This window comes from Plectrocnemia conspersa, unplaced genomic scaffold, assembly GCF_051122295.1.
Source record: "Plectrocnemia conspersa isolate PC_06_02 unplaced genomic scaffold, ASM5112229v1 ptg000009l, whole genome shotgun sequence".
In the NCBI taxonomy this organism is placed as follows: Eukaryota; Metazoa; Arthropoda; class Insecta; order Trichoptera; family Polycentropodidae; genus Plectrocnemia; species Plectrocnemia conspersa.
Window position 1 is genome coordinate 15018003 of NW_028277173.1, and position 21256 is coordinate 15039258.

At 30.1% G+C, this 21256-nt stretch overlaps 3 protein-coding genes across 5 annotated transcripts; 1 reads left to right on the forward strand and 2 right to left on the reverse strand.

Annotated features, from left to right (window-relative positions):
- The first annotated feature begins 489 nt into the window (after positions 1–489).
- Positions 490–7664, forward strand: LOC148232017 (mitochondrial glutamate carrier 1-like). 2 transcript variants are annotated; one of them, XM_088192730.1, is made up of 8 exons: positions 490–564; positions 839–887; positions 2157–2291; positions 2848–2997; positions 3071–3189; positions 5767–6097; positions 6161–6291; positions 6358–7664. In XM_088192730.1, the coding sequence occupies exons 2-8, from the start codon at positions 859–861 to the stop codon at positions 6378–6380; spliced, it is 918 nt and encodes a 305-aa protein (XP_088048856.1). In that variant the 5' UTR covers positions 490–564; positions 839–858; the 3' UTR covers positions 6381–7664. The 2 variants fall into 2 exon arrangements, with proteins under 2 accessions (XP_088048856.1, XP_088048857.1); XM_088192731.1 differs by having other exon boundaries at positions 519–560.
- Positions 7665–10413: 2749 nt separating this feature from the next.
- On the reverse strand, positions 10414–12541 carry LOC148232018 (uncharacterized). The gene is made up of 2 exons (XM_088192297.1): positions 12337–12541; positions 10414–11691 (listed from the first exon to the last, which is right to left on the reverse strand). Exon 2 carries the CDS (start codon positions 11686–11688, stop codon positions 10465–10467), a length of 1224 nt encoding a protein of 407 aa, XP_088048423.1. The 5' UTR covers positions 11689–11691; positions 12337–12541; the 3' UTR covers positions 10414–10464.
- A 1710-nt stretch (positions 12542–14251) lies between these two features.
- TfIIA-L (transcription factor IIA L) lies at positions 14252–21004 on the reverse strand. 2 transcript variants are annotated; one of them, XM_088193506.1, is made up of 8 exons: positions 20905–21004; positions 20376–20462; positions 18310–18529; positions 18063–18235; positions 17902–18000; positions 17100–17211; positions 16748–17031; positions 14252–15596 (listed from the first exon to the last, which is right to left on the reverse strand). In XM_088193506.1, the coding sequence occupies exons 2-8, from the start codon at positions 20391–20393 to the stop codon at positions 15489–15491; spliced, it is 1014 nt and encodes a 337-aa protein (XP_088049632.1). In that variant the 5' UTR covers positions 20394–20462; positions 20905–21004; the 3' UTR covers positions 14252–15488. The 2 variants fall into 2 exon arrangements, with proteins under 2 accessions (XP_088049632.1, XP_088049631.1); XM_088193505.1 differs by lacking the exon at positions 20376–20462.
- Between the last annotated feature and the right edge of the window lie 252 nt (positions 21005–21256).

The window sequence follows — 21256 nt, forward strand, 5'->3', positions numbered from 1 at the left end:
TTTTTATTGTGCTCGCCCCTTATTACCCAAAGCATCATATTTACCCTTTATATAAATAAAACAAACGTTGAGGTTTTTAGTGATTTAAACTAAAAAAACATTTGTATTGTATGGGGCCTATTTATATGTATTTATTTAGGTTTATTATGGGAAAAACTTTGGCGAGCTCGCAAGTTGCAGGCCACAATGTACAACCTGCTCATTCACTGTAACTGTAACAATATTCTAACGTGTAATTCAAATCATCAATAAAATACTACTGCAGCGGTTCAGTCTATGCTAATTGCCATCCGTCACTTCCCGTCGGCAAAGTATATATTATATCTTACTGTACTATTTACACTTTTAATAAAATTTTTGAAAACTATTTACCAATTTGAAAATTATTATTTATTATACAAGAATTTTAAATATTTTTTATACTAAGAGACCTTTTTTAATTTTTAACATTGGTTTCAATTTTAGTTCTTTAGACCAAAAAAATATTTTATGACGTAAATTATTGACTGTCAGGCTCAGTCGGGTTACGTTCGTCTTGCTGAGCGGTTTGTGTCGACTTGGTCTGTGTGTATATTTATAATTTTGTGTAAAATTTACTAATTATAAACGTATATTTATTTACAAATTCAATTGAACACGATTTTGTACACATTTTCTGCTAATTTTAACATCAATTAAAATTTTTATACATACACGTAGAAATTGATTAATCAAACTCATGCTTATAAATTGCTCAAATTACCCGGCAAACATCCGCGATTAACAAAATTGAATCAATACGATACGAGTACCATAAACAACATTTATTATAAAATAATATTTGATATTTAAATTTCAGGATTCTTTATAAAATCAGACATGAGCACTCCTCAACCGAAACAATTTTCGTAAGTCAAATAATCATAAATTAATATTTTCTTAGAACTATGTTTATTTGCACAATTACATATTATGTTTACTTTTAGTGCTAATTTAATTTTCATAATCATGTTATTTACACCAAGAAGACGATCTTGAGCCTTTATTAGTTGTACAAATACAAATGTTTTCAATATATTTATTCTATTCAGTTCAACCGCCTTTTCAATCATATAAACGTGTAATTCGAAACATGTGATAAGATATTTTTATAACTAATAGTAGATAAATTATTGTACTGTTCCGATCACTCTTATCTTAATGTTAAATTATTATTTAACTTTGTTTTTAACATGTTTTGAAATATTGCACAATTTAGGTGCTATTGATTTTATAATTATTTAATTATATTGCCTTGTTAAATGATAAGGTGTATTCAATCTTAGACCAGGTGCAAGCGGACTTGGCAACCGTTCAAAATATGCTACTTCGCAATGATCGGTATTTGTGAAAGCATACCTAGGCTCGTTTAAGACTTTGAAGAATCTACGGTCAAAATTTCCGAGCAGCATTCTTATGCCAAGTAATTTACTAATGCAAAAATTACATTTGCACTTTGGCGTTATTGAATTATATTGATCTGACCTTGTATTAACATAAAACCAAAAATTGTTATGTAACACGTCAATAATCAATGTCGAGACAATTTTGCATTTATATTATGTTGCTAAGACAGTATTAGGAGCATAAAAAGTTGGCTCTCTTAATATCGTATAATAGTAACAATTAATATCTTATAAAGATTGGAAAATCATTATTGTTCAATAATTCTTAATAAATTTTAACTTGCTCAATCTTCTTTCATATACAGAAAAGAATAGGAATATATATTATGAAAAATATTTGTAAAGTAATATTGCAATTTGAATATACTAGTCATGAAGAACCTGTATAGCCAAACAGTTAACCCTTTAGAGTTAAATAAAAACCTTGAATATTTTCATCTCATAAATTATCAAACGAAAAAAATACAAAATCATTTTTCTATATAGTTCCTATGGCGCTCAATAAAATTTTTCTAGCGCTTAGTAAGCTTGTTCCAAATTATCCTTCGATTATTTTAAAGTATATTCTTACTTTAAAATTATTAAATATTTAATATAAAATTTTATTAATTCCGTTTCAAAGCTAACTTTGTCCTGGGCCCCGTGCCTGTGTGATGTGCACCTGTTGCTCCTGTCTAGTTATGGTACTTGAAGAAAAAGTTTAAGAGAGTTTTTTTTTGTATATTTTTACAGACTTTTGCCAAAGATTATCAATGGCGGCATTGCAGGAATCATCGGCGTATCCTGTGTCTTTCCCCTGGACTTGGTCAAGACCCGGCTCCAAAATCAAACCATCGGTCCTAAAGGGGAAAAAATGTATTCATCAATGTAAGTATATATTTAAAAAAAATAAACAATTCATTGTTTCGACTTAAAAAATACAATATACATTGACTGTTTTTTTGTTCTAAATATATAATGGACGGACGGCATTATATTTAACATTAGTTCAACTCTGGACAGTTTCCAAAGAATTTTTTTTCGCATATTTTGTATAACCTGTAACTGATGACAGATGGTTACGTCAAAACGAAATATACATATTTACATAATATAATTCAACTTAAATGAATTTACATAAATCCTCAATATGTTTATTAAAAATGCATTATCTACATGCAAATCAAAAATGTGATATAATAATATAATTATAAATTTGTTTCATATAAAATGATCAATTTTGATAATAAGCTATTTTTTTGTAAAATAATAATGTTCTATTTGATTTAACGGTCTTCTAACAAGATAACGATAAATAAGTCTTTTGTTTATAAAATTTATTATATTTAATAACTGAAGTTATCAATCACTCCAATTAATCAACGAACAACAAGAATACGATAATAGTCAAGATTTAACAATATTTATAAATATCTATTTTTAGGGTGGATTGTTTCAAGAAGACTTATCGCGCTGAAGGATACTTTGGAATGTATCGAGGCTCCGCCGTTAACATTCTGTTGATTACACCCGAGAAGGCAATCAAGTTAGCAGCTAACGATTTCTTCAGACATCACCTTCAAACCAAGGAAGGGTAATGTTTAGTTATTTAAACCGCAAAGTGTTAATCTGTGGTAGTGTGTACTTATTTTAATGACAACTTGCAGAGCTTTATCAGTTCCGAGACAGATGCTCGCTGGAGGTCTGGCCGGCATGTTCCAAATAATAGTGACGACTCCTATGGAGCTTCTCAAAATTCAACTTCAGGATGCGGGAAGAGTGGCATGTAAGAAAATAATTTTCATTTTAATAAATTAAATAAATATTTAAACTAGTTTTTGAATGAAATCTGAATATGGATTCAATAGAATAAAACCAGGGGATATATGATGATAGAATTAGATCTGCCACATTTGTGTTTAGTATGGCACTGTAAACGTAATAGCGCATTGCTTAAGTTCGGTTTATTGAATTTTATTATGTTATGTTATTATCGTAAATATTTATCTAAACTCCAAGTCATTGTTGAAATTATATTATAAATATTGTAATTATCAATACTTCTCAGTTTTACTGTATCCTTCAATGCTTGATGATGATTTTTGTTGAATTATTTTAATCTGGCTCCGTGTAGAAGTGTTTTGGATACTCTTCTCGTGATATAGGAACATATAATTTACCGTGAGTCAAGCATTAAACTTTTAAGTTTATTACTTATTAATCTGTCACATTGAGCGATCAACTGTGGTTTATTTATTATCACGGATTCAGAGAATCGAAGAACTCAACTAGATAGCTGATAGCATTATCTCTTAGATTTCTAAATTGATTGGATCAAGTGTTGCTTTTTTCTGAAGCGATTCGCTTATAGCTCAGGTTTCCAACCTATGGGTCGTGACCCCATTTGGGTTCACGAAAGGTTTTTTGTGGAGACAATAAAATAAAGAAATAATATTATTTTTTTATCAGTGTCTTAAAGTTTAAATAGAATCATAATTTTTAATCTAATAAACAGATATATAAAAGGGAATCCACTGCATGATTCACCGATATGCTCTTGTTAGTAAGCTACCAGCCAGTATAGTACAGTAGAACCTTGATATAACGGACTAATACGGGTGAGAAAATAAACGACACAATACAATGTCAGTGAAGTTTGCATAAATGCACTAAAAATATATATTGTGATTTTAAACAATGATTAGGTAGGTATAAAAACTTTATTTCGTAGAATATATTTTTATCAAATTAAAATATAAAATCAAACTTTTTTCCGAAAATACACTTTATTCTTATATATGTAGGTATAAAGTTAGAAGTATGCCGTGATTATCACGCGTAAAACATTATTTACAAGCGGTGACACTTGGATTTAAATATGAGGACAATTTAAATGAGCAATTTATAAAATACTTTGTTCCATAAAACTAATTATTTATGTATTACAATAATAAGAAACGAGCATTAAATAAATGCATTGATTGAGCAACATTTTATTTGTGGTGTGCATTAAAATATATAAACTGTGCATTAGCGTTTCGGTAGTGTAGCGAACGACCGAAGCTAAGCAACATTAGATGTGGCCATTAATTGGATGGGTGACTGCTTATAAAATTTCTGTAAAAGTTTTATGTTTTTAAAATAATGTTTAATTTGCGTTTATTAAAATAGAGTATGATTTAAATAAACAATAAATAAAATAAAATGCGCATTTATTGTAAACATTTCATAAAATATATGTGAAAAATAAACATAGTGAGTTTTCTACCGTTACCCTCTGGACTTGCACCTACGGTATGCAATATATTTTGTGCTTCGGTCGAGTTAATTGCTTATAATAATATTTACAGGAAAATTACACAACAAAATTATTCGAGAGCGTTTATCTGAAAAACAGCAATAATATAAAAAATAAAAGTTGAATTTTTCAATGACTTTAAAAACAATTTTCAGTATAAGAGTTAAAATAATTAGCTTGTTTATACGTGGATGATAAATTGTTAAGGAGATATGTTTTTAGCATTTTGCAATAAATGTTAAATGGATGCTAAAATTCAGACGGGATGAAAAAAATATATTTGCTGCCAATTTATATAATCCTCTTTTTAAATAGATTCGTTGTAGCGAGTTATTCATGAGGTGATCACTTGTTCTGACCAACGCTTGCTCGCACCTAATCTGTCCCAACAGTTATATGAAAAACTTGCTATAGTTAATATTTTTTTAATAAATAGAGTGCGTTGGTCAGAAACAGTGAACACCCCATGAATAACTCTCTGCAACGAATCTATTTAAAAGGAGGATTATATATATTTTTTTCACTTGGGCGTGCCCAATGCTGCTTAACTTCAGTAGTTCGCTACAGTAACGAAACGCTAATGCACGGTTTATATATTTGAATGCACACTACAAATAAAATGTTGCTCAATCTGTGTATTTATTTAATGCTTATTTCTTATTATTGTAATGCATATACAATTAGTTTTATGTAAACAGATTATTTATTTAAATGCTAAATCTCTCAAAATAATTCCCTGTTAAATAGCACCTTTTAAATATGTATAACATTAACAGGATGCTTTTAACAATTTTCACATTTGTCCAGATATTTTGCCCATTATATTGAGGTTCTACTGTACCTTGACAATTATTTAAATTACATAAATGATCCACATTTTTTAGTAAAAACATTCCTATTTTATCTTATATGTATTTATTTAATTGAACTCTTGTGATTGATGAAGCTCTAAAAGTCCCATCAAATTGTCATAGCAGTCACTTTTACTTGATTGTTAAATGAAACCATATAAACTATTTGTTATTATTATTTTGGGAATCGATAACTTACGATTTTCCTTTTCAGCATCTAAACACGAATCTGCGCTCTCCATCGCTAAGCGACTGGTGCAAAAGGAGGGAATAGCTGGATTATATCGCGGAACCGGTGCAACTGGAGCTCGTGACATTTCGTTCAGTGTCGTTTATTTCCCACTCTTTGCTACACTAAACGCTTTGGGACCCCGGTCCAGTCCCGGATCTGACGAAGCCGTATTTTGGTGGTCGTTCTTATCTGGTTGTGCGGCTGGATCTTCCGCAGCTCTCGCCGTTAATCCACTAGACGTTATCAAAACGAGACTTCAAGATTTGAAGCGAGCGCAGACCAACCCTTACAAAGGATTCGGAGATTGTGTCATGTAAGATTTAATACAATATTCATAAATATAAATGGACTTTGTAATAATTTATGTTTTGTGTAGTAAAACTATGAAAGAAGAAGGTCCACGAGCGTTTTTCAAAGGCGGAGCTTGTCGAATGATGGTGATAGCGCCTCTGTTCGGTATCGCCCAAACTGTGTATTTCTTGGGCGTAGCAGAAGCTTTGCTATCAGGTAAATATTAAACTGATATATAAATTCAACCAAAATGTCATATTATTTATTTATTTATTATTTCAGCTCTCGGAGTAGGCTCTAAATAAGTAAATACTGAGTAACTACCATACTACTTGTGTTCCAGATACGCATACACTAACTGTCCAGCAAGATTAGTAAATTGCAGATTTTTTTAAATCATCCATTATGAAGCTGTAGCTATTTTTGGTAATAATTATAGACGAATTTATTTAATCATTAATGACAATGATGCAATATTGTCTTTCAGAATGAATGAGGTCTTCGATAAAAATATTAACGTTTAGGTTATCTTATATAAGTCATACATACGCTTTGTTTTCTGGAATAAGTGCTCGTTTTAATATAATTTTTTATTAAGTAATTTATGATAGAGTTACTTAAATTTATATATTAGTCTTCAAAAATATTTATTTTACTGTAATATTATGACTCTATAAGATTGATATTATTATTTGTAAATTATCAGCTTCAAATGTTATTTTATTACACTTGACTGTGTATATATTATTAATTTTCAATTTAATAAGGTGCTACCTCAGTGTATACATTTTTATTAAATATGTATGTATGTCAAGTATTTGAAACAAAAAGCAAACTGAGTTTATTTTATACTACCTTTATTATTGTGCTTATGAAGTTTTCCTTTACAGACGTAGCTTTATTAAAGTTTTAATGAAATGTTTAAAACATTCATCGATAATTGAATTATCGTTAAAATCATCAAGACAATAAATATGGTAAGCTTTTATTAATATGTTATATGTATGTATGTAGGAATAGAATTTTGCGTTAAAACGATTGTGATAAACAATTTTATTGTTTAATGTGTTTCGTATTATTTAATGCTTAATATTTATAATGGGTAAATGATATTTATAATTGTCAATAAATTGTGTGTACCTATAACTTTATTTTGAAATTGTACAACAAATACACTATCATCCAAAATATATCAATTAGTAATGGAATAGTTAAGATATGGTCAATTAAATTTATTATACATCACAAATATCCTTAATTGTGTTTCTAATATTAAGTACATTGTTGTTATATTAATGTAATTTGTGTTAAATATTATAAATTGGTGTATCGCTGTGAATGTTTTGAAACAAATTACGTCAATACTGTTATAGGTTAGGCGTGTTAAAAGTATTAATTAATTAGTCGAAAAAATTGTAGAAAGAATTATTTTTTGTTTTTTTTCTTATACGCGTTTGTATGAATGTAAATATTTAAAGGCTTAAGATAGGTAATGAGGTGAATTTATATGCACTCGTATACCATTTATGTTATGGATGATTGAAAATGTATTGTTTTCATTATCTATTTTAATAAAATGTTGTAATATGTTTGTCGTGTATTCTTCTATTTTTTTCTTGATAAAACTTTTACTTAGAAATATTAGTACAGATGATTCAGAGGTCAACATAAAAATTCTAAAAATATTTTACAAATACCTATAGCATATGGTCTGCCCCGCTCTCTTCTCTTCATTGATATTTTTTTTACTTCAAAAGATAAGCATTTTAACCATGCACAGCTTATAAATATATATTACACATCTTAACCAGCACAATAGACTACTTTTATAGATCGGTGACTTATAGTTGAAGGACCTAGTTTATCCCATATGTTCCTACCCTAGTGTTTTTTATTTTTATCTTGTCTTGGAGATTGGAATTAGTGATTATTATATAAGTATAATTACGATTATGTTTTCTTAGGTTATCCTAATCTAACGGAGGAATATTGTGATAAATAATCTTCCATAGTGACATCTATTGATTGTAAGCTGTTATAATAATTTATAATCAATAAAATAAACGTCACTGATTCCAGTCTAGTGTCTCACTACTATCTTAGTAGTTGTTAACTCTTAATTTCATGATTTTTTTAACGTCAAAAAAATATATTAAAGGGTAAATATTACTCTATATAATAAGGAAAAAATATATTAAAAATCAAATGCGAACTATTTCAGTATTAACAGTATGTTTCAAATATGCCACATTATAAAAATAAGGAATTTATGAAGCCATATATAAATATCATTACGTGGTGTTGCAAATTTGCAACACCATGAATCGAAGGGTTAGCTATGTTAATACCATTGTAACGCATTGGGCTAATGCCCGTCATGTTGCAACAAAATATTTACAATAAATAAATGTTACAGCTGCCATGCTCATTACAACTATATTATGAAATTAATTAATGAAAAATTACGTACCGTTCAACACAACTTGATTTCTATTATTGTAGATAAAACACTAAATAAAAAAATAATATGACTAATATTATATATAAAATTATGACTCGGCTTAAAACCTATTTTTATTTTAATAACTATAGCAAAAGTAAAAAATATCACTAAAATAGTAATTTGTAAATAAAATACTGAGCAATTATTGTAGAAATTATTATATTAAAAACTCATCTCTATAATCCAAATCAGTAAACACTACTTTAAATCAATTTAATATATTCTGTTTATCATATAATGTTAGTGTTTGTGACTTATTGACTCTTCTGTTTATATCAGGGCATTGAACTGTTCTTTTTTTCGTTCCAGTTCAATTAAAAACATATAGTATATATATATTGGTTCGGTTCCGGTTTTCGTTCTGGAATAAATATCTGTTTTTACCGTTTTCGGTTCAGTTCCGAGTGATTATTTTTTTAGTGTTTTTATTTGTATTCAAAATTAATTTTCTAGCATATTTTAAAACATTTTATTTCTTCTATTGTTTATAAGCAAACTATAATATAATAATTGATACAATAATATAATTAATAATTATTTAAAGGAATAATAGTTAAAACTATAAGTACTTATATAATATATGATAACAATATAATTCATTCAACGAAACATGTAAACAAAGCAAATTCGTATATTCACAGTTTAAGTATACAGGATTCTTAGGTATATTTATTTATAATTTAAAAATATGAAAGTTTCCTCTAATTATTAATATATTGTCCAATGTATTTTCATTAAAATTATTTCGATTTTCTCGCAAAATAAACTTTAAGCCATTTCAACACTAACCTGTGTTGTTAAGGTCCTAAAACTACCATTGCAATTTTGTAGAAATGTGGATATGCATTTTTATTTTCCTCTGAAAATTCCAAAATATGTTTTTTTCTACTATCTAATCTTTATACGTGGCTAAAGTTATACAATATGAATTCAATGTCCACATCTGTAGAAGGAGAAATCTATGTCTCTCATTGCCAATTCTTCTTAAGAAATCCTCTAAATCGTCTACCTTTTCATCAAATGTTTCACTATATGATTGTGCTTGTTCATTCGTGATTGAAATTGCTTTCTTTAAAAATTATAATTTGTTCCAAATATTTTTCAAATGTTGCACAGCTTACATTTTTTGTGACTGATTTGGTGAAATAATCGATTTTTTTCCAGTTTTCGTTCCGACAAATATAACGTTTTTTTCTGGTTTTGGGTTCAATTCCGATTCGAAGGCCTGGTTTATACACGAAAAATAATAAGTCATATTTTTATGCTGATGTATATTGTATTTAACATAATATTGTGCCAGTACAGTCACATTACATGTAATAGGGGAACATTCACATATTAAGAAACTGAAATTGTTAGATTCTATTATATCAACATTGTGATTATATGGTTAACAGTGCCGGTCGGTGAAATACTTTCCCTCTCTATCGCTCGTGTGTTATTAACTAGAGTGAAAGAGATGGAGAGGCATGCAGTGCATGCCTCCTCATCTCTTTCACTCTAGTTACTAATCCGCGAGCGATCGAGAGGGAAAGTATTTCACCGACCAGCACTGATGGTTAATAACATAATTTTAAATGGTTTTAATTTTTTTCAACATCGATGTATAATATTTTGTATATTAATAACACTAGTCTGTCTTCTTGACATATATTAATATTGGAATATATAATTAACATAATTATATAAGTAAGATAATTATAGTATATTTATTTTCTTATAATATAAATGGAGCTTGGCCCCAAAAAACAATTAACAAGAAGCTAATACATCTCCTGGATTTTATTCTGTAACATTTACCTATATCAAAGAATTAAACTTTGAGAAATTAATTATTTTGGCACATATATTTGAGATATAGCTTCTTATATCTGCTTTTACCCTGTTTATAGAAATCTTTGGTTGGTATCATTCAAGTTGGATGTTATATCGTTCCAATTTTGGACAACGGTGATGACTTCATTTCTGTAATTGATGTTATTGAAGAGCACAAACGTTGGCTTTTCTCTAAAACGCAACACGGTATTCAGAGCTGCTTTCAGAGACAAAATACCCTCGGATCCCTCAACGACACCGGTGGACCATAGCAATTCGTGAGAATCAGCCCAGGATGATAAAGAATCCCAATTTTTCCAAGTATTACCAAAATACTCCCCATTACTATGACAACATGTGAAAAATCCGTCAAACTTAGACTTTTTAATATGTAAATTATCTTCCTCGTCACGGACTTGTCCTAAGAATATCGCGTCGTTTTCAGTGTCTCTTATGGAAGATTTGCTATTCGGAGAGAGTAGATTATACCATTTATCGTGCTGAATGTTAAACGACCCCAAAATATAAATTATAGGCAGTTCAATAGAAGAGTTATCTTTCTTGTATTTATACAATCCTGGATGTCTTCCATAAGTCTTAAGGAAGTGGTGTATTTCTTTCTTAAAACTGACGACGTTCCTCTTGTAATAATTCCTCAAAATAATCGACAGTTTCAAACCGTACTTTGGTACTAGATCAAACAAACGCTTTAAGACACTGCGACTCGATTCTTGATGTTCGGTGATTGCATAAAAGGGGTATTCTAAGACAATCACACCGCATCCCATATTGCGGGCCGCTTCGATATTTTGCATGAAAACAATTTCGTCTGTCTTCTGATTGTCGTTTGCAGAATGAACTGTCTTTGTATCGTCAAGCATCTTATTGTAACGATTCACGTACATCATATGATGATGGTCGTTTAAGTATATCTCTTTGTTGATCCGTTCGAAGTTGTCTTTGGGCAACTTTTCAGCCATGCGGCGTATCTTGTTTGCCATGATCTTGGCGTGTACTTTTTGGGCGTCGTACTTTTCGATGATGAACGCGTTCTCCGATTTTAGTTCGCACTCCATCTGCACATCGATGGGCATGGGGGTGGTTAGCAATTCGTTGTTATCTGGTTGTATTTTTTTAACGGTAGCGAAGAACGTGGTGCTCTGAAGACAGTAAAGCAACACGAATCCCAGTATGGTGATGACGAATCCCATAGAGAGAAGTGATTCAATATGGTTTCCGGGCGGGCGTTTGATTTTTCTCACCGTGATCAACACATCTGCCACTAGTAGCGTCATTATCTGAAGAAAAGTAATATATAATAAAGAGATTAATCAAAATAAATATTATTGGTATGTATTTTATTTCAATATGGTACAAATTGAATCTTATAAAATATTTTGTTATTAGTTATCTTTGTAAAATAGCAATAAAAAACTTGTAAAATTGGTATTTAGTCATAGTTAACCAATGAAATGCTCTTTATAGTATTTGCTCTATGAACGTCTATACACTTCCCATCATCCAGTTCGTCAATTATATTTAATAAAACTAGCAATATGAGTTAATTATAGATTCACTGAAATCTTACAAAGAAAGGTACTATTTTTAAATATAATAAAGTGTTACTTTTCACGAAATCTTAAAACGATAAAATACTGATTATTTTCCAATAGCTTTTACTATGATATATACGCGTTTACATCTAAAATAATTAAAATGAAAAAAATAATCTTGTACTGACCACAAGAATCAAATATATTTCGTGTGTGTATATTTAGAGAAATTAATATATTGAAAAGTTCCTCTGTGAAAACATTTACTAAAATTTAATATATTAATCGCTTATATTGATAATAAACCTACAATATAGACAAGCTCTTCTTTCCATAAAAGCTTAATATTGATTTAAACGACGATTATTTGTATTTAATATAAATATTTACGTGTTTCTTTTGAAAATAATCGCTGTATCTCTGCGTTTCCTTGATCTATGCTCAATTCAACAAGTCTTGCTTAGTGCACGATCAATAATGGCACCTTGTAAATGTATGCACATCATATAACTAAATGATGCACATAACTATTATTGTGCAGTGGGGCATTTTTCACCCCAGAAATCGTCAATACCGGAATATCCGGTGTTGCCATGTCAAATTGTATGTACGACGCTAAAAATTAATAGATTTTCATGTAATTTAGTGTATTCTTTATTATTTCACGGTATTATTATTTTTTCACATTACAGGAGAGGGGTTAACTTTGAAAAATTTCAAATTCTACCACAAACAAAAAAACCGCGATAAGTATGACTTTTTCTGAGAATGTGTATTTGATGGCCATAGAGATGGCCAGCTTTGCTTCCAAATTTAACTACACTCCATAATATGTTAATAAAAAGTTATATTCTACAATTCAATCCCACCTCTATTAATTTTTTTAGATTTATATTGTTATTCTATTCCGATAAATATTTCAGCATAATATTTGATACGGTGTATAATTATATCATACACCAGTTATACTTTCTACAATTAATATCTAAAAAAGCTTATTTAAATTATAGGTTGTTATTCATTAGGCAGCGCAGCGACCAAATTAAGATTTTTTTCTCTGTTAAAGTGTGGTGGATACTGCACCAGTAGTTAGTCCTTAATTCTACTTCAAGCTTGAGACCGATTTTCTCGAAGCCTTTTTTACCACTCAATTATTCAAGAGTTATTCAAAAACATCATGGACTTCTGAAATAGAGACCTCAAAAAAAATGTATGTAATGTATTGAAGAATTGTCTTGCAGAATTTTCGAACTTGCCTTTGAAGACAAGCTTGACCTCCATTTCATCCCTGAAGCCGAGTGTTATTACAGCTCTCAAAACTTACCTTTTAAAAAAATTCTCGTCAATACTTATTATTGATCAGCCACATTTTTTATTGACATATGTCCAGGGACGTCATTTCAGTTTTTTCCAGAGAGGCCAGTCAGTAGTAAATTTTTATTATTTCAATTTCATTAAGATTCGTAGTATTTCAATAATGCCATGCATTCTCTGGCCAAATTCAAGGGAGAACAAATGCCCCCACCTGCCTCTTCTAATGACGTCCCTCTTTAGAATCCACGTCAAAATCATTTCCACGCAGTGGAAACGCTCGGTTATATAGAGTTCATATTGTTGTACGATCGTTACCGAGCGTTCTCACTGCGACGACGCCGACACGATTTTATTGCTTTTGCCGTGAATTTTTGGCTTCTGAGAAGTGATTTGCGCACTTCTATTCACCAAAATTCGATTAGAATATACTTTGATCAGCCCTCTTATATCAAAAGTCCATAGTAATATTGCTAAGGATAGCTATCATATTTTTAAAACATAGTGTAATATCCAACTGCAGACAAACTATGGAGCAATATGCGAGATGCGACGTCTGTACTTCTTTTTCCGCTTTTTTTCTCCTGAGAAATGAATTGGTTTAGTTTGTATTTGGACTTGACCTGATAAAAGTTCTAGAACTATAATTTGATTTACAACTTTCAAACTCAAACCTAACCGAATAGTTTTATCCCTAACAAAACAAAGATAAAATCAAATTTATAATAAAAATCATTACAAAAGTCATAACATAATTCAGAAAAAAAAATTAAATTTGTAGTATGAATTTTAAAGGTAAATAGTAAAACCAGTCATTTTTATTGATTCGATAGTTTTAGTGTTAAACACAAGTGATGGGTAGAGAAATATTGTAGCATATGGTGAAAAAACGTACATATTTTACTACTGAAATTATCCAATAATAAAAGTAAAATTATTAAATGCTTTTTTGTACATAATAATAGGGTTTTAATCCAATCAAATTCGTAATCAATGATTTTCAATTTTTTTATTGAAAATTAACATAAACTAATGACATAGATACATTTTATTATAAATCATTTTGATATAAAGACAGAGAAATACACTTAAGATAATAATAATAAAAGAAAAAAGTATTCGATACTGACCGTACTAAATTCAAATAAGATATTGTTTACCACAACCCAATTTTTATATCATATTTAACATGAATCTAAAATAAGTTATTCATATTAAGAAAAAAAACTAATACACAATCATATATCACCTCTTAGGGTTTTTTTTTGGTAGGTATTACAATTTTTATGCGCAATTATTATTTTAAATATTATTATGCTCATAAAACAGATGTGAATATATAGATACAACGTTACAAGCTCATAATAATTACTATAAAAGATAGTGGCGAGATGGGGCAGTGATATATTTGAGTTAACAAATCATACTTCAAATATGTACACGTATCTTTGGTCACGCATCTAACTTTATTTTATAAATGATTCTCGCGTGTTTTTAAGTTATAATTATTTATAGGCACTTTCAATAAAGAAATAAATATTAAGAAAATAACCGACAATGAAGGAAATTTACAATAAGTATGAGTAAATAACCAATATGATTATTTAATGGTTTAATAATTCAACGTTTTATTTACAGATATTATATTTACATAAATCCGTTAAATTGTTCGATATTGAACTGTAAAAAAACGATAATTTCTTGTGAACTTTTGGCTTTCACATAGGCTCAAAATCACAATATTGGTAAAAATAAGAACTAACTAATTGTTGCAGGACTTGGCGCTTTATGCAGAATAGCGAAAATTTGTTCTGGAACTAAATAACTCTCGCCTTAAAATTACACAACAAAATAATGGTTACATACATAGCACAAAATTTAAACAATAATCATCTCTATATTATACATAGATTTAAAAAATCTTCACATCGGATTTTAAAATACAACCCAGAGAATCAAATTAAAAAAGATTTTTTTTTTTTTTAAAACAATTTCTGACCCATTTTAAAAATTAAGTATGAGGAATGAAAGATTAACAATATTTTTTTCGATAAAATTCCTAATAAAAATCAACACAACTTGCAATTTAAATTTTAATAGTTCTACACAAATAATAAATTTATTATTTTCAGTACAATTATGTTAAAAAAATACATATGACTAAGTAAATCACACTATCTGGCTTTCAACGAATAGTATATATTTTATCATATTATTAGTATACGTAACATTCACCACTCGGCATCGCCATTTGCTTTTTGAAATATAAAATCCTTTCCGGATAAGTTCATTATTCCGTCTTTCAAATAAAACTTCCATTTGTTCCGGCTTCGGGTTATCTGTAAAGTGAAAATCGCAATTTATAACTAACAATCTGAACGAGCAAGTAAACAGTATCATGTGTTAAAATATTGTTTTATATTAAGGCCTATTACGCACTATCGACTAGTCGCCGGGCAACTGTACTTTATGTGGTTTTAAATGGGTGCTTACGCACGCAGTCGTCGAGTCGCCCAAGCGTCTAGTGCGCCATTGCGCAGCGGCAATGCACAGACAACTTGCTAGTTGCCGCAACCGATAAAAGCATGGGTTTAGATGAGCGCTTTCACACGAGGAGCGACTTATATATCATTCACACAAAATGACTTCGACACAGAAAAGCCCATCGTAGAACTTGAATACCGAATTGTTTACAATAATTTTATATGAATATTAATAACGAAAATGAATTTATTATGAAATAATATGTGTAATTATATTATATTATTTCTTGCTTCTTGATTTACATTAATTTTAATAACAGAATACAGATACATTTATAATTGCATTAAAATAAGTACTTAAAAATGAATTACAGCGGCGGCTAAAAAATATTGATTTTTACTGTGCTTGTCTGTGAGCATGGGATAATTTTAATATATGAATTTGCTTATCGTAAGAATACATAAAAAGATTTAACAATCCTAATACCATTATTGACAGCAAAAACGTGTTTCTACTGAGTCAAAGGATTAAAAGAAACTATGAAGTGCCGACCATTTTCAACTCTCACAGATTGTAAACTTGAAACCTTCATAAACCATTGTACATACAAAAATTGCTCTATTCATATTTGTAGATGCCAAAACGAAATAGGTCATAAATCATAGATTGTGAAATAATACTTTCAGACTGTTATGTATGTCCCTTTTCGATGCACCGCTCTCACTACTTACTTAATCCCTAAATGTACTACTCAAGTCAAGTCGCTCGGCTTAGCTGCCTAGCTTAGTTGCCTATGTTTTCGAATCGGCGGCAGCTAGTTGACAGTGTGTAATAGGCCTAAACCGTATATGGAAGACAACTAAAGAAAATATCTCCCATTATCCATTGTAAATTTTAAAAATGCTCTAGAAATCGATGGAAATTACCAACCCAAAACATTATAAAACGTATATTTTATTAAAAATTAATATCATCTGCCAGTGATCATTATTTAGCAAAGACTCACCTTATCATATTGGCATACTACTACGTTATCAGTGTCAAACAAATCAGTGGGATCTTCTTCGGAAACGTCATCTCCGGAATTCAAAGGCTCTTCTTCCGCACCTCCCTCTTCTCCATCTTCAGCATCCTCGTCATCGACACCGGCGTCGCTGCCCAAAGCCGAACCGGCGCCATCTGCATCATCGTCAGATGCTCCAGCACCACCAGTTTCAGAGTCGTCGTCGGAAGAGTCATAACCGCCGCCGTCTAATTGTGATTTGGCTACACTCGTCGTAGGGGTGGTAGCTGAATAAATAATATAACGGTACATGTTATAGACTTGTGGTTAAATTTATACAATAATGTGTTCTTACTGAAACTAGACTGCTGTCCGAGGAGAGCTGCATTGATATGCTGTTGTAATAACGTAGCCGCTAGATTTTGCGGTAAATTCATGGTAGCAGTTATAATCGGGCCAGTTAATATCTGAAAAACATTAATTTTGAGTTATAATAACACTTTACCGATCGCCAACACATGTAATTTCATCATCTCTTGATTAACTTTTTTATGCATATGTGCATTATTAGAAAAACATTATCTAAAAATGGCATTCAAATTTGCGCACTATAGTAAAATATACATAAATTTATATAAAAAAAACCCATAAATTTGTCTTTATTTAAAAAAAAATGGCCAGTGTTTCAAATAATTTACTTTATAACTTCCTATTGCGACACAAAATAAAAGGATTATTAAAATAATATGAAAAGATGAGGGTAACTTAGAACTGAAAAATAATAGTGTTTAACCATTTTTTGATTTTTGAAATTAATCATCGTTTAAAACGAAATACATTTGGATTAACCCAATGCGTCACCTCGAGATAATAAACCCTTACTAGTAGATATTGTTAACTGATCTTTGAATCTGAGACATTCACTTTGCATACTAATCACAAAAGAGGTAACTGATTTTTTGTGGTTTTGGATTCTATAAATACCACATTTTCATTAAAGAATCGTCTTATAAATTGTTGTAAGTACACATATAAATAACACCTTCGTGCTTACTAGAGCAGTTCTTTTACTGTATAGCAGCAACAAGTTTTTACTGATAGCATAATTTTAATGATAAAAATGTGATTATGTGAAGCGAGTGTTTATAATTACATACTTGGTGTAATTGATTGTTATGAAGAGCCGCCGCTGGAATATGTAGAGTAAATACTCTTTGTGTTGATCCAGGAACTCCAGTTTGAGCGGGTAACGTTAGCTAAAACACGAAAACAATAATTAACTGTTGTTTAACACCGATGAAATTTTATTCGACCATACCTGTACAGGAACTTTACTGTGCGGATCGAGGTTCGCTATGTTAGTATTTTGCGGTGTACTATTCGAACTACCCTGCGTCTGATTAGGCACACTATTTGTATTATTGGCTTGCTGGTTCAACACAGTCTGATTTGACGAGCTTTGTTCAAAGCCACTATTTTTTTTAATAGCACCTGAAGTACAAACGAAATAATGAACAATTTGCGGGGCAAGTATATTAAATATTGTTAGTAAATGAAAGCTGTACGGGAGTTTGTCGCACCGTTCGCTTTCAAATTATTGGCGACTATCGGCGGCGGATGGTGTTCAGGCGGATCCGGCGTTTGCTCGACAGCTTTACTCGCCAGCAATTTGGTCTCCCAGAGCTGTTTTAGCTCTTGCAGAACCTGCTCGTCGACGCCGTCATCCAGGAAAGTTTCCCGTATGCCGGCGATAACATCTTCCATCACCATGGTGTAGAGACGGAGCTGAGGAAGAATATTACATTTTTATACAATCTAGATTGTAGATATACATCCACAATAAAAGCATGCACTACACACTGTATTCAAAAATAATATTATTATAAAAAATAATACAAAAATAAAAACTAATTTTGACACTCCTTTACTGAAAATTTTTCGCTAGAAACCGCTTACAATAGCGGTTTACTATGAAAAGAGAAGTGAGTGCGATTTTAAAGGCAATTATTTTAAGAGTTACGTGCATTTAAATAAATACTCTGTTCCATACAACAAACTGTTTGAGCATTTATGTAAGGTAAATACTCAGATTTTTTCTTTGGAGAAGGATCCGTTGTGTTGAGTTATTTATAAGGTGTTTACTGTCCAACAGTAATGCACAAACAATTCGTTTTACAGAACAATTATTTTATATATTGATTTCATTTAAATTGTCCGCAAGAGAAATTACTGCTGAAATTCATTGCCAGCTTGGTTCTATTTATGGTAATGCTGTTATAAACATGTAAAACGGTGTCTTGCATTGTAAGTAGAAGAAGTGACGATTATGGTGAAGAAAATAGTGGAAGGCCATGCGTTGTCACAGATGAACTTGTTAAAAATATTGAAGAAATATCTTTGTCGCACACAAAGAACTAAGCACACTTTATGAAATGTTTGCCGAAAGATTATGCTATCGGAAGTTCTGCTAATATTAGTTGCTGAAAGAGAGCAAGTGCAAGACTTCTATGATACATTGAGGTCCATCATAAAGACGTAAATCAATCTTAAAATAAAATGCTTTAGAAATATTTTTATTGTATCATTACTTTCAAAATTTTCATTTTACCTAAAATATTTCGCATACAGCATATTTCAAATTTTTTTTAAGTGTCAGTTCAAAATTTGACTCAATATTTTATTTTATTTCAAAATTGATTCTAGACAATAATGTTAATTTTCCTGAATCAATGCGCCTCTCAATGCAACTATTGTCTCAATCTATTGGTACCTTATTTCATAATTTGTTTTTTTATTATTATTTTATTGATTTATTTTTTCCAAGTATTGGTATCCTTTGTTTCCATTGTGAATTGAGGGCACTCAAATATATACATTACAAAATGCTTCACTACTACTATTATATTGTTTTAAACATTTCCTAATTTACAATTGTAATAATAATTGAATACTTATCAGTAGAACTTTATTTGAATTAAAAGATAAAAACGCCAATCTCTTTAAACAACTTCTTTAATACTTTCCGCTACTACTACGGGTACGAGTAATGATAATCTGTTAAAAATGGCAAATGCAATAATTACATAATTAAACTGTATATTCTAGACGTCTTCAAATGAGATCATGGTGATAAGTAAAACTAAAAAAGTTGCCACTACTGATTTCTAGATCTACAATTTCGCATAATATAAAATGTTTATCTTTTAATAATGAAATATAATACAATTGATTGATTGATTCTCTGAAAATTGATGAAGTAATAACATATTAAACAATCCTTCAAAAACCTTCACATTTTTTAGGGATAAACTTTCTTTGAGAATAATTACACAATGGGTAAAATAATTTACAGTCAATGCAATATGAGAAAATAATTATTTTCTTAGGCTTAAACATAAGAGTTAATTTCATTTGAGAGATGACAAATAAGAAAGAATTACACTACAGTAAACTCTTAAAATGCAGAATCATTCGTAAAAATTGAATGGACGCTCATTATAAGAGTAATATTTTTGCCCAAAATGTGAATTAATATTATTAGTCAGTCTTTCTATTAATACAATTTCTATATTTTAAGGGTAATCAAAAAGCCACATAAAATAACATGCAAATAAAAACAAAGATTAATTACAGTGCTGTCTTGATTCATGGTGAAGTGTTAACGGTTAAACGGGGATCGCTGCCGTCCTCTCGACTATCTTATCATTTTTACAGGCAACTATAAAATGCGGAAAACGAAACACTTAACCTCATAATTTTAATGAAGTCGAATAATCAACATTTTAATTATTTAAGAAAAAATATTTTATAGTTTAAAAATGTATCTTTTTTTAAATTTTATCTAAATGACATTATAGCTTTAAAAAATTAAATAATTGAAATAAAAATTGTCAGTTAGTGAACTACTACTTATATATTATTGAAATATACATATTAGGAAAAAATATATATTTAAATCTAAAACGATTAATTTGAACTTATAATTGAAACGTTCGAACGTGTATGGGCGACCGGACTCCCAGAACATGAGGAAAATCGTCTAAAAACGCATATGTCACTGTGAATAATTAGTCGAAAGTGGTCGCGGGATGATGCGGAGCATTAATAGGAAGGCGTAGTAGCCGAGGCATCGATTCAGTTTTGTCCAAATTTCTACTCACGACGGTGGCCTGGCTGAGCGCCATGACAGTTCTGGACTCTACGACCGCGCTTATATACTGTAGCCGTCCGCCGGACACGCGCCCCGGTAGCCCGCTGAGTGCGATGCCTTTTCGCCGTCCCGACTGCGTTGCGAAAACAGCAACACGCAAAATATCTTTTCAAGGTTGACTCTACGAAAATATCGTATTTTTGCAAAATAAATCTTCAAATAAACATTATATTAAGTTTAAATCGTATTCAATGTAAAAAAGATTTAATAGTAAGTATATATGCGATTGCTTTGTGATTATGATTTTTTATCTGCTACACATTTTTTTCAACAAGCATGAGAAATATTTTACCTAAATACTT